Source organism: Loxodonta africana, chromosome 2 (assembly GCF_030014295.1).
Source record: "Loxodonta africana isolate mLoxAfr1 chromosome 2, mLoxAfr1.hap2, whole genome shotgun sequence".
Classification (NCBI taxonomy): Eukaryota; Metazoa; Chordata; class Mammalia; order Proboscidea; family Elephantidae; genus Loxodonta; species Loxodonta africana.
In genome coordinates, this window is record NC_087343.1 from 97,137,172 (window position 1) to 97,154,031 (window position 16,860).

Here is a 16,860-nt window from a genome sequence, read left to right on the forward strand (position 1 = left end):
ACCTGGTGGATTCAAACTGCCAACCTTTTGGTTAGCAGACTTAGGTCTTACCCACCGTGTCACCAGCGTTTCCGAAGAACTCTACAGGAATGTAAACTCGGACTTGCTGGCTACTTGAGATTGGATGGTGAGGGTGATACCTGAGATGAAAGCTGAATGATGAGTAAGAGATGGTAATGTAATTGCTAGAGGGGTGAGCATTCGGGCAGAGGGAATGGCCAGTGCAGAGGCACAAGCTTGACATGTTTGAGGTGTGGAGAAGTCCATGTGGTGGGAGGCCTGGAGATGAGGACATGACGGCACAAGATAGAGCATAGGGGTCCAGCGGTGTTTGATCATAAGGACCTCATAAACCAGGTTAAAGATTTTATTATAATTGCAAATAGGATGCCATTAGAGAGTTTTAAGCAGGAGAACAGTATCACCAAATTGTCATTTTAAGCAGTTCACCTGTGGCTGCCCTGAGGAAAATGTCAAGGTGCCGGAGAAGAAACAGGAAGACGAGTTAGGGGGCTATTACCCTCTATTGTCCAGATGAAAACTGATGGTGGCTTGGACAAGGGTGATGGACATGGATATGATGAGAGATGAATAGACACGGAGTATATTTTGGAGGAAAAAATATCATTGGGCTAGAGTGGAGGCTGAGGGAAAGAGAGGAATCAAGGGTAACTCCAACAAGTTTAGCTTGAACTAAATCGTAGTGTTTACTGAGATTCAGAAGCTTGGGGGAGAATCAAGAGTTCTGTTTTAGGAGGAAAACCAGGGAGGCAGAGCATCATGTAAGCCAAAAGAGACAGGGCACCAAGTTTCAGGAAGAAGGAAATGGCCAGCTCTGTCCAATGTTGATGAAAAATTAGGTAACAAACAAAGAGAAGTGGCCAATTTTCTTTCTGCAGAAGATAGTATGAAAAGTATACATGTTTAAATTATGAAAAATTTTATGAATACATTTATTATAATACAAAAATTTCCTTTCTCGTAACAGTTCATGAAAAACTCTGTTCTTTTATGCTAGGACTTTATTTAAGCATATTTAGAAGGGTCTGTACACCCAGCCAACTCTTCGGCTGATTTTATTATCTTCTTCAAATAGGTTTTGATTGGAAGAACTGTGCATGCTATTGGACAGTGTTATAGTACATATATTTTTAAAATTTTTATTTCTCTTACATATACATAAAACATTCTACATTTTTACATGTTACTTTTACCTTTTATACTTTGTTACCTGTCATGATGGCAAATGATGAAATATTACAATTTTTCATCTCTTAGACAACTTTATCAATGAAAACTGATATAGGTATGTAGTTTATATTTGCAATTATTGTTTCTTTTTGACAATTGTTTTTTTTTTGACAAAAACAAATGATGAAACAAATTCACAGAAGATATTCTAGAATAATTTATGTATGTTTATGTATTTTTTCTAGTACTATATATGCCACAGTAACTGTATAAACTTTACTTCAAAAAAAAATACCCTTCAGGTGGACTGGGAGATACGAGGACCCAATTCACAGGATGTGTTACCACCACAGAACGGTGACATTGCAGACCCAGTGAGCGGGTCCTTCTATTTTGAAGAGGGAGACGGGGGAATAAGGACCATAATTCTGACAATCTACCCTTATGAAAAAATTGAAGTTGAAGAAACTTTCATTATTGAACTTAAACTTGTTAAAGGAGAAGCTAAATTAGACTCCAGAGCTAGAGATGTTACATTAACAGTAAGTCTGTTTTCTTTCCTTCCACAAAATTTTGGATTTAATGGGTTTATCAGAAAACACATTTACATTTATTGAAACCCTAGAGGCTTTTTTTTTTTTTTTTTAGAGGCTTATAATGAACTGGAAATTATAAAACCAAGTAGTCACAGTAATTCTGATGGGTAGAACTTTCTGGATTGTTACGTTAGTCCATTATGTAGCCTGAATATTCGTAATTAAAAAAATTTAATATGGTGATAAATATGCTTTACAATCTTTGAGAAAACTTTGTGTTTTTGGCAGTATTTGGCACTTTTAGAGAGGAGGTATTTGGTATATCGTCCTAAACATTGGTTATAAAAATTGCTACCTAGTAAGTCTTATTATTTGACAGAAGAATGGTACTTGTTCATTTAGCACAATGTTGGCAGTATAGATCAGAGCTGGAAGTCAGTATGTCTGGTGTGAATCACCAGTTCATCGGGGGCAGAAATTGCTGGATACCAAGGCTACTGAAAACAATGCAGAAAGATTGCACATTTTATTTCCTGTTTGAAAAATACCGTTGTGGGGCCCATTTGCCTCTTTCTACATTATGTCATGGCCAGTAGGAAGAAGCCAGCTAAAATTAACTGGTTAAATGAAGCAAATACGAGGTGAATAAAGTTAAATTCTGACACCAAAATACTGTCTTCTGATTGTACATTTTATGGTTTTCTAGACAGTTATTCTTATTATCCTTGAGGAATAGGAACCTATTTATTGTAGTAAAGAAGGTTTTTGAAAAATTGGGTGGCTAAGTGGATTTGGCGTAGTGGTTAAGTGCTATGGTCTGCAGTTCAAATCCGCCAGGAGCTCCTTGGAAACTCTATGGGGCAGTTCTACTCTGTCCTATAAGGTCGCTATAGGGTCGCTATGAGTCGGAATCGACTCGACAGCACTGGGTTTGGTTTTTTGGTAAGTAGATTATAAGTGAGTGTCATTTTTATGTTTTCTTCATTTCCTCTGCTTACCTGTGTATTGGTATGTTGGATACTGTAATTTTGTCTGCAGTGGTTATCTATATTATTCACTCTGCTCTCTGTTTATATTCTTTAGATACAAAAGTTTGGTGATCCAAATGGAGTGGTTCAGTTTGCTCCCGAGTCTCTATCTGAGAAGACGTATTCAGAGCCATTGGCTTCCGAAGAACCCCTGCTCATTACTTTCTTTGTCAGAAGAGTAAAGGGCCTTTTAGGAGAGATTACGGTATCATTTTTCCTTTTTGATTTTTGCTATGTAGAGTAACAATTTGCCTAACAAATGTCGTTGAGATGCACAGAGAAACGGTGGTATCCTGGTTAATTGAGGTTTCTGATAAAGTGAAGATATGTGGGTTTTCACAGAGAAGGTGAGAGGCTTCGTTTAAGCACGACTAGTTTTAGTATCTCTACCCAGGCTTAAGCTCCAGCCCTTTCTCTAAATTTGGTTACGCTTAGGCCAGAAAGTTCATTTTCACACTTAATCCTGAAGCGTCTGCCTGAACTGTTTTGTATTTCCTTGTTTGCTGTAATGTGAAGTCTTTCTTACTAAAGCCTCTCAGTGATTTTTTGTGAATCACTTACCGTATTCCTCAGGACTCTATTTCTCTATAGACTTTTTTGCATCTAGCAGCTGCTTTTTTAAGAGGTTGCATTTATGTGTGTACTGACGTAGAACATTTGGAGATGCCCTTGTAAGTCAGCTGGATACTCGACTAACAAATCAAGGTCATTTGTTTACCAGCAACACATATTTTATGCTATCTCTCTGTCTACTTACCTCTCTTCTGGTATTGGATATTAACTACTACTTATTCTGTTGAAACTGCATGGCTTGGAGGCCTAAAATTCTCGGAAAGTAATTCTTAAGTCTTGAAATCTTATAGATATTCCCCGATATGAATATCAGGTTATCTACTCATTTTTATCTTCAAATATTGTCCGTAGATCACTAGTGAATGCATTAAAGTTAACTTGCTTCTCTTTCTCTCTTCAAACTGTTATTGTTTTAGGAGCAAGTAAAAGAGTGAGGTTTTGTAATCTTGTCCTGCAGATTGCATATGACAGCCTGATAGGGTTCATGTACTTTCCAAACTTATTTATACTTGAGAAGTTAAGCTTTGAATATAATGATGCCCAATTAAAATGCACTTTTTTTTTGGTTGTAATATAGAGGAAAACATAATTTAAAGGATTTTAATTTAATATATTGAATTATTTAATTTTGTTGGATTTTTTTCTTTTTCTTTTAGGTTTATTGGGAATTAAGTAGCGAGTTTGATATTACAGGAGACTTTCTTTCCACAAAAGGGTTTTTTTCCATTGCTGATGGAGAGAGTGAAGTGAGCTTCAATGTCCATTTGCTACCAGATGACATACCTGAGATAGAGGAAGATTATGTGATCCAGCTTGTTTCTGTTGAGGGAGGGGCAGAGCTGGATCTGGAAAAAAGCATCACACAATTCTCTGTTTCTGCAAATGGCGACCCACATGGAGTATTTGCCTTGTATTCTGATCGCCAGGCAATACTTATTGGGCAGAACCTTAGTAGATATATCCAAATTAATGTCACCCGGCATGCTGGAACATTTGGAGATGTGACTGTTGGATTCCGAGTATCTTCTGACCGTAAGGAACAGCCAGTTGTTACTGAAAATGCAGAGAGGCAAGTGGTAGTCAAAGATGGTGCCAGATATAAAGTGGACACAGTGCCAATAAAGAATCAGGTTGGTGGCGTTTCTTAGTTTTCTGATCATTCCAAAAAAGGTATGAACCTGGCTTCTTTGTGAGAACCCTGGCTCACCTCATGATCAGCTTAAAATTTTATTCAAATATGTAAATGTAATCATGAAAAATGTTTAGAAAATGTATAGTAATTATTGGATTAAACATGTTCTCAAAAATTTGCAATTTAGAAGGGAGTAAGTATGTTCCTGTTTGAAGATAGAATAGTTTTGTCTAGATGATGATGTTGTTGTTAGGTGGCATCGAGTCAGTTCCGACTCATAGTGACCCTGTGTACAACAGAATGAGACACTGCCTGGTCCTCTGCCATCCTCACAATTGTTGCTATGTTTGAGCCCATTATTGCAGCTAATGTGTCAGTCCATCTCGTTGAGGGTCTTCTTGTTTTACACTGACTCTCTCCTTTACCAAACATGATGTCCTTCTCTAGGCCTGGTCCCTCCTAATATCATGTCCAAAGTATGTGAGATGAAGTCTCACCATCCTTGCTTCTAAGGAGCATTCTGGTTGTACTTCTTCCAAGACAGATTTGTTCGTTCTTCTGGCCGTCCCTGGTGTATTCAATATTCTTTGCCAACACCACAGTTCACAGGCATCAATTCTTCTTCTGTCTTCCTTGTTCATTGTCCAGCTTTTGCATGGATATGAGGCAATGGAAAATACCATGGCTTGCATCAGGCACACCTTCATCCTTAAAGTGATATCTTTGCTTTTTACACTTTAAAGAGATCTTTAGCAGCATATATGCCTAATGCAGTACATCCAATGGTTTCTTGACTGCTGCTTCCATGGATGTTGATTGTGAATACAAATAAAATGAAATCCTTGACAACTCCTAACTTTTCTCCATTTATTGTGATGTTGCTGATTGGTCCAGTTGTGATGATTTTTGTTTTTCTTTTTATATTGAGGTGTAATCCATACTGAAGGCTGTGGACTTTGATCTTCATCAGTAAGTGCTTCGAGTCCTCTTATTTTCAGCAAGCAAGATTGTGTCATGTGCATCTCGCAGGCTGTTAATGAGTCTTTCTTTAGTCCTGATGCCCTATTTTTCTTCATGTAGTCCAGCTTCTCGGATTATTTCCTCTGCATACTGATTGAATAAGTATGGGGAATGAATACTACCCTGTAGCACATCTTTCCTGATTTTAAACCATGCAGTATCGCCTTCTTCTGTTCGAACAGCTGCCTCTTGGTCTATGTACAGGTTTTGCATGAGCACAATTAAGTGTTCTGGAATTCCCATTCATCACAATGTTAACCATAATTTGTTAGGATCTACATAATTGAATGCCTTTGTGTAATGAATAAAACACAGGCAAACATCTTTCAGGTATTCTCTGCTTTCAGCCAAGATCCATATGACATCAGCAATGATACCCCTTGTTTCGCATACTCTCTGAATCTGGCTTGAATTTCTAGCAGTTTCCTGTCGATGTACTGCTGTAACAATTTTTGAATTATCTTTGGCAAAATTTTACTTGTGTGTGATATTAATGATACTGTTGGATAATTTCTGTATTCTGTTAATCACCTTTCTTTGGAATGGGCACAAATAGGTATTTCTTCCAGTCAGTTGGCCAGGTAGCTGTCTTCCAAATTTCTTGGCATAGAGGGGTGAGTGCTTCCAGTGTTGCATCCGTTTCTTGAAGCATCTCAATTGATACTCAGCCAATTCCTGGAGTCTTGCTTTTCACCAGTGCCTTCAGAGCAGCGTGGACTTCTTCCTTCAGTACCGTTGGTTCTTGATCGTATGCTACCTCCTGAAATGGTTGGCCGTTGACCACTTTTTGGTACAGTGACTCTGTGTATTCCCTCCATCTTCTTTTGATGCTTTCTGCATCATTCAATATTTTGTTCAATATTCAATATTCAAGAAAAATCCTTTAGTGTTTCAACTTGAAGCTTGAACTTTTTCTTCAGTTCTTTCAGCTTGAGGAATGCCAAGTGTGTTATTCCATTTTGCTTTTCTAACTCCCGGATCTTTGTACATGTCATTATAGTTCTTGGGCTTCTTGAGCTGCCCTTTGAAATCTTCAGTTCTTTTATTTCATCATTTCTTCCTTTTGCTTCAGCTACTCTAAGTCCAGAAGCAAGTATCAGAGTCTCTTCTGACATCCATTTTGGTCTTTTCTTTCTTTCCTGTCTTTTTTAGTGACCTTTTGCTTTCTTCATGTATAATGTCCTTGATGTCATCCCACAACTTGTCTGATCTGCAATCATCAATGTTAAGTGTGTCAAATCTATTCTTGAGATGATCTCTAAATTGAGAAGGGATAAACTCAAAGACATACTCTGGCTCTCATGGAATTGTTTTAATTTTCTTCAGCTTCAGTTTGAACTTTTATATGAGCAATTGATGGTCTGTTCAGCAGGCAGCCCCTGGCCCTGTCATGACTCAATGATACTGAGCCTGTCCGTCATCTTTTTCCACTGATGCAGTCAATTTGATACCTGTGTATTCCATCTGATGAGATCCACATGCATAGTTGCCATTTATGGTGCTGAAAAAAGGTATTTCCAATGAATAGGTCATTGGTCTTGCAGAATTCTATCATGTGACCTCCAGTATCATTTTTATCACCAAGGCCATGTTTTCCAACTACTGATACTTCTTTGTTTCCAACTTTTACTTTTTTTTGTTTTACAATAAACATTTACTAAGCTGTAATTTTCATAATACTTTAACTCTGTCCTGAAATCATTCTACAAATATCTCTACATAACACCAAAGCCATTAATTTAATAAAGAAAAGGAGTTTATATATCACTTTGCCCAAAAAAAGCCTTATACTGTGTGTATTGTGTGATATTTGTAGGATCAATTTCCCAAGGCTCATAGAATTAAGGTGCATACACACATCACACACACAGAACAGTATATTCAGATCAAATTGATTTGCATTAAGTACCAACTTAAATGCTATATAAAATTTATAACCAGATACACAAAGTGTGAATGGAATCATGAATATAATGTTGAAATGAGTACCATAGCTAACAAATGTGATTTCCAGCTAAGAGAGAAATAATTACTTTGTTGAATTTAAAGTGTGGAATGATCACCGTCACCATCACCAGACATCAGTTTAATTACACGGTATTCAGAGATTTAACACACATGCAGATATTAAATTGACACTGCAGTAAAACCTTTAGATCTGCAAGAAGTCATTAGAACATATGGTTAGTAATGACATTAGCTGCCACAGGTTTTCAGTAGATGGTGCACATGACCGTCAGCTTTTTATGCTACCACAAGGTAAAAACAAGTACTGGGTTATCTCTTAAAGAACAAGCAATCATTGAAGAGTGAAACACATATTCAATATGTTGAACAAAGTTTGTTTATACTAGACACTATGCATCATATTGATGGTCACCCGGTGTTAATTTTAAGAGTACCGTGTTACGTCCTGCAAAAAAAGATAAAATTCTGTTATTCACAAATGAGCTAAAGTCCAACTACTCAAATAGCCAGAAACAAACATAGGGATCATGGTGACAATTAATGACTTAAAAACTTTCTCTGTCCAGAGTTCCATTTTATTGTTACTTTATGAGTTCTTCACTCCGAGAGCAAGACCATTATAAATTTTGTTTTGTGTTGCCCTCAAGATGATTCATAAAATGTCACAAATTTGTTAATAATTTATTTCATACACTGGATGCATCATGGCACTGGGGATTAATTATTTCATAGTTAAGAAAGGCTGGCCCAGAGGGTAGCCAGATTGAAGTCGTCCTGAGAAGAAACGATGAGATGGATAGCTTATGTTCACTTTAATGTTTAACTTCTGGCACCCTGGGAAGCTGCGACGTCAGACAGTCTGTGTATGTTGGACTGGCTGATTCAACAGACCCACGAGCAGAAGAGCATGGTTTAAGCTGACACCTGGCCCTTCAATATTTGGGAAATGGGGATAAAAACTCCTTAACTGACCAGCCAGTGACCCTTATAGGAGGCACCATACATATGGCTGAAGCCAGGGTACTGTGATTATTTCTGAATCTTTAGCACTTGGCCTATATGGTTCATGTTCAGTGAATATCATTTTGCATGAATGATGATTGAATGAACGAAACATCTGTTACCCTCATGCTGCACAAAGTTGGAAACTATTAAGGTACATATTTTACACATTTGCAGAAGCGATGTATGTGTAAGTACATTATGTTTAAAAAAAGAAGGGACTCCACAAAAAAGGTTTTTTCTACAGCCAAAGAAGACGTACAGAGCTTTCAGTAATATTTTGAGTTATGAAATTACTTGGGGGCTTAACCATTATGAATAACAATGTTTCTATGGGAAAATGTATTCCAAGAGTCAAAAGAACTTTTAGAATAAAACCAATTTGTAAATTCAGAATTTCTCTTATTAGATTCTAAAACTTTGAAAATTGGTAATCTAATACATGGTATTAGTAATTTTTATGTATCCAGGATACCCAGATAATCAGGCCACGTAATTCATTACCCGCTGTGAATAAATATCATTAGAGTGGAACCCTGGTGGCGCAGTGGTTAAGAAGTTGGCTGTTAACCAAAAAGTCAGGAGTTCGAATCCACCAGGTGCTCCTTGGAAACCCTATGGGGCAATTCTGCTCTAACCTATAGGATCACTATGAGTTGGAATCGACTCCATGGCAACAGGTTTGGTTTGGTTTATCATTAGCATTATTTTTTTGTTACTCAATGAAGAGGAAGAAGACAAGTTTTGCTGGGTTTTAAGAGTTGACACTATTTTTCTGTATGTTCTTTCCATTCCCTTGACAGATGCTTTCATGACTATTTTTATGATTCCCATTATTCTTAATGCCATTTTGGGCACAAATGGGAAATTTGAAAATTTGTGCTTTTTTTTTTTTTTTCTTTCACAACTATCATTCTCCTCAGTCTTCATATTGGTAATTTGACTTATAACAAGGGAAAAGGGCAAATATTGATGAAACTGTCTGATACTAAAGGAACCATAGGCAGTGTGCTAAAGGTTTGTGTTTAATGTCAGTATTTTTCTCTGAAAATTATTTACTATTTTAAAAATTATTGATTCTGTTTTTTAATAGGTCTTCCTATTACTGGGCTCTAGTTTCACATTGCAGCTGGTGACTGTGATGCTCAGTGGTGGACGTGTCTATGGAACGCCAAAAATTCTCCAGGAAGGAAAGTCAGCTCTTCTTCCTGTCCCTGAGAAAGCTGCCAATTCTCAGGTAAAATGCTGTCAGTGTTGTACAATTAGGAAACACTAGAGGGCAACTCTTACTAAAATTCTTAGAGAATTTCTTAAGGTTAACTATTTCTAAATCTAGGTAATCCTATGGGTATCAAAGTACACTATAGGTACATTATATGAAAAGAACTTGTAAATTTTCAGCATTAGGTAGACAAATATATTTACTTTTTGGACCATTAGAAAATATAAATCTTACAGAATTTGAATGCAAAGTACAGAATTTTTAAAATAAGTCTTCTGCAGTCAAAATTTCATGTCTTTCCTCAATATTGAAGAGTAAAATATTGAGATACGCTAAGTCATTAAATTAGAGTGAACATCAGTTAGTATTTCAGGCTATTCTTTTAGTAAAATTGTGAGTTTTTGTCTTTAATTTTTGGGCCTCGGTTTACTATGGGAAGTTTGCCTTGATGTAGATAAATGCTAGTTGTCAGATCCTGTGGCATGATTGCAGGTAAGTATTTGAATCTTCTACTTGATTTCATTCATCATAGGATATTTTCCCAGTTACTTCATAAATTCGTTTGAAAACAAAGAACAACTTGAGGGCTTTATTTCCTTTTAGGCCGATCCTGTCAGTATAAACCCATTTTATTGTTGTTTCTGTTGTTGTTTGTTTGTTTTGCATGTCGTATGAAATCTCATTTCTGCATAGGTCTCATTTCAGAATTTTTCTTTTTAGCTAACAGTATAGACTGTGATATTCTCTTTCTGCCCAAAGCTCAACAAAGTGGAATAACATTTATGTCCATACCTAAACACAAACCCATTGCTCTCAAGTCAGTTCCAACTCACAGTGATCCCAAAGGGCAGAGTAGAACTGCTCCATAGGATTTTCAAAGCTGTAAAGCTGTAAATCTTTACGGAAGCAGATAGTCACATCTTTCTCCCTCGGAGCAGCTGTTGGGTTTGAACCACAGACCTTTCAGTTAGCAGCTGAGCGCTTAACCACTGCGCCACCATGGCTCCTGTTCTGTCAGTATGGGGGGGATGGCTATTGTCTCTGACTATGGTAATCTTTGGGTATTTTTGATGCCATTATGAAAATATCGTTCCTTCTTACTCCTTCAGATGAGAGCTTAAAGTGACTAAAGCAAGCCTGGCACAAGATGCTGGCGTGGAAGCTGCAGAGATGCAGGGGTGGGGAGTATAGGCTATTCTGCCCATTGAGAGGACATTCTTCAGCTACCCCCTCATGGGCAGCTTCTCTAGGAATGAAATGAAATTACTTTGTCCCCTAAAATACAGTCCATCAGCATTAAAAATAAATAGGGAGAGAGAATTTTACTTTTACCTCTTCAAGAGAGAATAGGATTTACTAATGCTGTGAAGTTTTGTTCTCTCTTTACTCACAAGTTGTTATAACAAAAGATTCCTTTCAACTGGAACTGTTCCATTTGGAGTAGCAAAATATTTCTTACTCCTTGTCCATCCATGTACATTGTCACAACACTGTGTTCCCAAATGGCAAGGTCTAGGACAGTCATGGTATAGTCATGCCCTTGGTGTGTCCTCTGCACTCCTACCAGTATTTGTATGGGTATATGTGTGTATGGTACAGCTAGGACATTTTCAAACAGCCCTCTAGACAGGTAGCAAGTGTGATCTTAGATACAGTAAAACTTTGGCAACTGCTAGGCTGTGTTAAATTGAAGCTTTTTTTCCCTCCACTGTTACTTCAGAACTACCACATGACACCCTTTCATATTTTTCTGGTACTTTTCATCCCTATTTAAAAGGCAGGGGGGAGTGAATAATTCATAATACGTAACTATTGACCATATGGTGCCTGTTGGCATCCCAAATTTATAAAGACAAACTTAGTTGTCCATATCCCAGTGTGAAGCCAGGTTTGGTTTTATTACGCGTATTGATTAGAACCCATTTCATCTTACAACAAGATCTTACTTGATGTGTATGATGAAGGTAAATATTTTAAGAACTCTTTGGAGCTTTCTGATCCTCAAAGACAAAATATCAAATTGAATCAAGCAGCTGAAAAGAACCTTAAGAGAAGGTCTAGTTCATCTGGCTCATTTTAGAAATGAAAAAATTCGTTATTATTTCTTTAAAAGAAGTCATTTCAATTCTAGACAAGTCAAGTTCTAGAAAGACCCATGGACAAGTTATATTAAAATGCAAGCTTTTTCTGTTTTTCTTTTATTTAATTATAATTATATTTATCTTTTATGGATATTGTTCACTCCAAGGATTGCATTTTTATAATGAAAATAAGATCAGCAACTATAATCTGATAAATTTTCAACCCTTAGATGTCTTTTCTTAAATATTTCCATTTTTAAACAAATATGTTTTAAAACAAAAGAAAATATACTTTATAAACAAAGAGAAGGTTGATATTTAACTTGCTCTTTCAGAACATAGGAAGCTTTAGAGAGAAATAAAATATTCTAAGCATGTTTTTCCTTAGGTTGGATTTGAATCTACTGCTTTTCAACTTACGGATGTGGCTGCTGGGACCAGCCATGTTGTGGTCTCTAGGAGAGGCACATATGGTTCTCTCACAGTTGCCTGGACTACGGGATATGCTCCTGGGATGGAAATTCCCGAATTCATTGTTGCTGGCAACATGACCCCCAAACTGGGTGAGTTGTCATTTTCCTCTGATTAGCCCCATAGAACATGGAGGTGAGTAATTGGCAACTTATTTTCTTGGGATATACTTAGTTGTGGACCCTGCAATGGTTGTCTTCTAGTATGAAAACCAAACCCATTGCCGTTGAGTTGATTTCACCTCCCAGTGACCTTATAGGGCAGAATAGAACCCCCCTACAGGGCTTCCAAGGCTATAAATCTTTAGAGAAGCAGACTGCTACATCTTTCTCCTATGGAATGACTGGTGGCTTCAAACTGCTGACCTTTCATTTAGTAGCTGAGTGCTTAACCACTGTGCCACCAGGGCTCCTGATCTTCCCATATTTACATGATCAGGGTGTGCAGGCACTTGGTGAGAATGATAGTAACCTTGTTCAATAAAATTAAAAACTTCATACCTCTCCCCCAAAATAGTGGTCACTAAGCAGACTGCAGAGTCTCTGGATGGTGCAGTCAACACACTTGGCTGCTAACTGAAAGGATGGAGGCTGAGTCCAGGCAGAGGCAACTTGGAAGAAAGGCCTCGTGTTGATCTACATCCAAATAATCAGCCACTGAAAACCCTGTGGAGCACAGTTTTACTCTGACACATATGGGGTCGCCATGAGTCAGAGTCAACTCGACAGCAGCTGGTTGGAGGGCAGTGGTGGTTCAGTGGTAGAATTCTCATCCTTCATGTAGGAGACCTCGGTTCAGCTCCTGGTCAATGCACCTCAGGCACTGCTGCCCCTTCAGTAGAGGCTCCCGTGTTGCTGTCATGCTGGAGGTTCCAGACTAACACAGACTAGGAAAAACGGCCCGGAGATCTACTTCTGAAAATTAGCCGGTGAAAACCTTATGGCTGACAGTGGTCTGATCCTGCTGTGCGTGGGGTCGCCATGAGTGGGAAGCTGACTGGATGGTAGCTAACAACGGCAACCATAAGCAGACTGCTCAGTTCATACATTACAAACCAAAAAACTTGCTGCCATGGAGCCTAATCTGTCTCATAGCGACCCTATAAGAGAGAGTAGAACTGCCCCATAGGGTTTCCAAGGAACGGCTGGTGAATTCAAACTGCTGACCTTTGGGTTGGCAATCAAACTATTAACCACTGCACCATCAGGGCTCCAGTTCATACATTAAAAAAGAAACAAAAGCAAAAACAAAAACGTTGCTGTCAAGCTGATTCTGACTCATAGAGATCCTATAGGACAGAGTAGAACTGCCCCATAGGGTTTCTAAGCAGCAGCTGGTGGATTCAAACCTTTTGTTTAGCAGTTAAGCTTTGAAGTGCTGTACTACCAGGGCCCTAGTTCATACATTAGGAGTTTGTTAAAAGTAGTTCCAGAAAAGAAAAAAAAAAAAGTAGTTCTAGAAAACCTCATTTGGACTGTATGGTAAAAAGCCACAGCTTTAAATCTATTTTCGTGTCCATCTGAATATTTCTTACAATAGGGCAGACGTTACTTCACCTAATAATTTTTTTATTATGCCATTAGCTCTTTGACAGTTGGTGAGATATGAATGTTTGATGGTTTGACCTGTGCCGTGTTACAAAAAGCTCACTGCAAATTCATATGATGCCAGTTTTACAAAGTACCCTCCAGAAGGCTTAGAATCTTTGAGGTTCTCTCTCCTTGATTCACAGTGTCCTGCTGGTCACCAGGCAAATGCCATTTAAACCCTGCTTCACGGGCTGAGATCCTGTCTGTCAGGGAGGATAGATTAATTTTCACTTTCCCAAAGTCTTGGGATCATTGAGAGAGAAGGAATGATAACTGTAGTCTTTTAGAAGGTGGGCATGAGGGACAGTCAAAATGACAGCATTGTCATGTCATCTTCTAATCCCAACTGGAATCCCAGGATTATAAAAAGAATGAGTTTAGATGCTGGATTGAGAGACACCATGCCACAGCACTAGAACTGCCTTATACTGGGGTTGCTTTAACCACTGGATGGGGACCCTCTTCTAATTTACCAAACACTGACTCCTCTTTATTGTCCTTTCGGCACATCCCCTTAGCTAAAGGTATTTAATGATCTTCCCGTTCATTTTCTAGCCCTTTCTACCTCAGAAACACTAATATTTTACCTGTCTGTGCCTTCTACCTCTTTGGGTGACAGGCACAGCCCCATATAATTTTGGTTTTGTTTTGTTTGTGTTAGTAGCCATGTAGTAGGTTTGTAAAAAAAAAAAGTGTTTGTAGAAGTATTGTTCTTTATGAGTTCATGTGTGATTTAGAAGTTTAGTCAATTCATTAACAAGTTGATTAAAATAACGAGAGTTCCCAAGCAATACATTGATATCTTCAGGTAGTTTTGTTTTCAGGTTTTTGAACTTTTATAATAAAAATTTTCAAACATAATGAAAAGTAAAGTGATTAGTACAGTAAACACCCATAAACTCACCAGTTAATGGTTGTTAACATTCTGGTGTATTTATGACATTTTTTTCCTGAAGTAATTTAAGGTAAAATACATACATTATGATACAGCACCCTAAACTACTTCAATATGAACCTCTGAAGTATATGCTGATGCCAGAATTCAAGCCAAAGCTTGCCTAACACCAAATTCAAACCAAAGCCTGCCTGACACCATTCTCTTTCCACTACTGGATTTTATTATTAAAAGAAAATAGATAAATGCAGACAGACAGGGATTGAAGGCAAAGTTTGTGTGGTCTAGGGAGCTTTCTAGGAGTTTAGTTACCTCCCCACCCCCAAACTCTCTTTAATACAATCATTATACTTTCTCTTTTGTGGACTGGAAGAGAATTTTGGAAAAGAAACTGTTTCACTACATTTTTAAGACTTGCATCCTAGTGTAAGAACTAAGAAATGATACCCTTTTTTCCTTTTCATGTTTGCTTTCAGGGAGCCTCTCATTTTCTCATGGTGAACACAGTAAAGGAGTTGTGTTGCAGACATCTCCTAGTCCTGGTCGACCAGAAGCCTTTGTCATTCACCTCTCAGGAGTGCAGAGCAGTGTACCAGGTGGAGCTCAGCTTCGGTAAGAGCAACCCGATTCTCAGCTAAAAGTTCTATGAGGAATATGTTATTTGGAATGTATTGGTCAAGACAGAAGAAGTCACAGGATCACTTTCCTCAAGGCAGATGCAAAAACCGTTTTAGTGTAAGGGAAAGCAGGGGTCAGCATCATATGGCTTGTATGCCAAGGATACCACAGAGGAGGGGGGACAACTTTCAAGAGAGTCATACCCATTGCTGCCCTTAAAGAGAGTTTACCTTGATCTCTGACTCAAGAGAATTAGTCTGGGGTAAATGAAGAGTCTCTAGGTGGTGCAAACAGTTAATGTGCTTGGCTGCTAACTGAAAAGTTGGAGATTCAAGTCCACCCAGAGATGCCTCAGAAGAAAAGCCTGCGATCTATTTCTAAAAAATCAGCCATTGAAAACCTCATTGAGCACAAGTTTACTCTGACACATGTAGCGTCGCCGTGAGTTGAAATTTACTCAGTGGCAACTGGCACCAGTAGTTTTTATAATATTGGTTTTAATAAATAAGGATGAGAGTAAAAAAAAATAATAGAATTAGTTTTTATATCAATTGTAATGTGTTGCTGGTGGATTTGAACTGCTGACCTTTTGGTTAGCAGCCATAAACTCTTAACCACTATACCACTAGGGTTTCCAGTGTTTTGAATTATGTTCTATTCCCCCCCACCCACAATTGGAGCAAGGACAATCTAAAGTACTGTCATCTGCACATGGGTCATTTATACACATAGGCATTACATAGGTCTTTCTACAGGTATCCATTACATATTTGAAAAATAGAGAACCCGGCTTTTGGGGACCTTGTGGGCTGTAATATTATGGACCACTGGAAAAATAATAATAACAATAATCAACTTATCCATGCCCCATCTAGGTGCTATTATTATCTCATTTTACAGAAAAAGAACCTACAATACAGAGAAGTTAATTAACTTTCCTGAGATCACATAGCTAGTAAATGAAGAAGTCTGGATTTGAACACAAGCCATTTATCTCTAGCACTTATGTTTTTAACTGTTACCTATATTTGCATAATTCAGTGATTATTTTTTGATTTCCTTGCTTTTTGAAAAGAGGGAAAATGTGAAGCATGTTAACAAGGGATCGTAGAGCTGGAAGACTGATAGAAATTTAGAAAAAAATAAATTGATACGAACTTTTTTTTTTTTTACTTTTCCTTTAACTGGGATGAGTGTGATAGAATAACAGAGGGTAGGCCCGAACGCCAGACTCGTGGATTTAGTCCTGGCTTTTTTACCACTTACTTGCTGTGTGACTACGCAAATGCTACTTGATCTGTCTGTGCTTCAGTTTACTTATTTGTACAATGGGAAAAATGTGTGGGCAAAACCAGCTTGTGTTCTAGTACCCATGTTTGTATGCACCGAATATGGGTAGGCAGCATCAAATATGGTTTTATATTCTACATATGGAAACCCTGGTGACATAGTGGTTAAGTCCTACGGCTGGTAACCAAAGGATCAGCAGATCGAATCCACCAGGTGCTCCTTGGAAACTCTATGGGGCAGTTCT

General features: G+C 38.0%; 1 protein-coding gene across 1 annotated transcript in view; it reads left to right on the forward strand.

The window, feature by feature from the left end:
* The window catches only part of ADGRV1 (adhesion G protein-coupled receptor V1), a 614,420-nt gene that overhangs the window by 200,244 nt on the left and 397,316 nt on the right, over positions 1-16,860 (forward strand). Inside the window, exons 67-72 of the mRNA XM_003404981.4 lie at positions 1,494-1,733; positions 2,811-2,960; positions 3,985-4,458; positions 9,544-9,687; positions 12,142-12,316; positions 15,185-15,320. Of these exons, the coding sequence (XP_003405029.2) occupies positions 1,494-1,733; positions 2,811-2,960; positions 3,985-4,458; positions 9,544-9,687; positions 12,142-12,316; positions 15,185-15,320 (1,319 nt within the window). The remainder of the gene's footprint in view (positions 1-1,493; positions 1,734-2,810; positions 2,961-3,984; positions 4,459-9,543; positions 9,688-12,141; positions 12,317-15,184; positions 15,321-16,860) is intronic.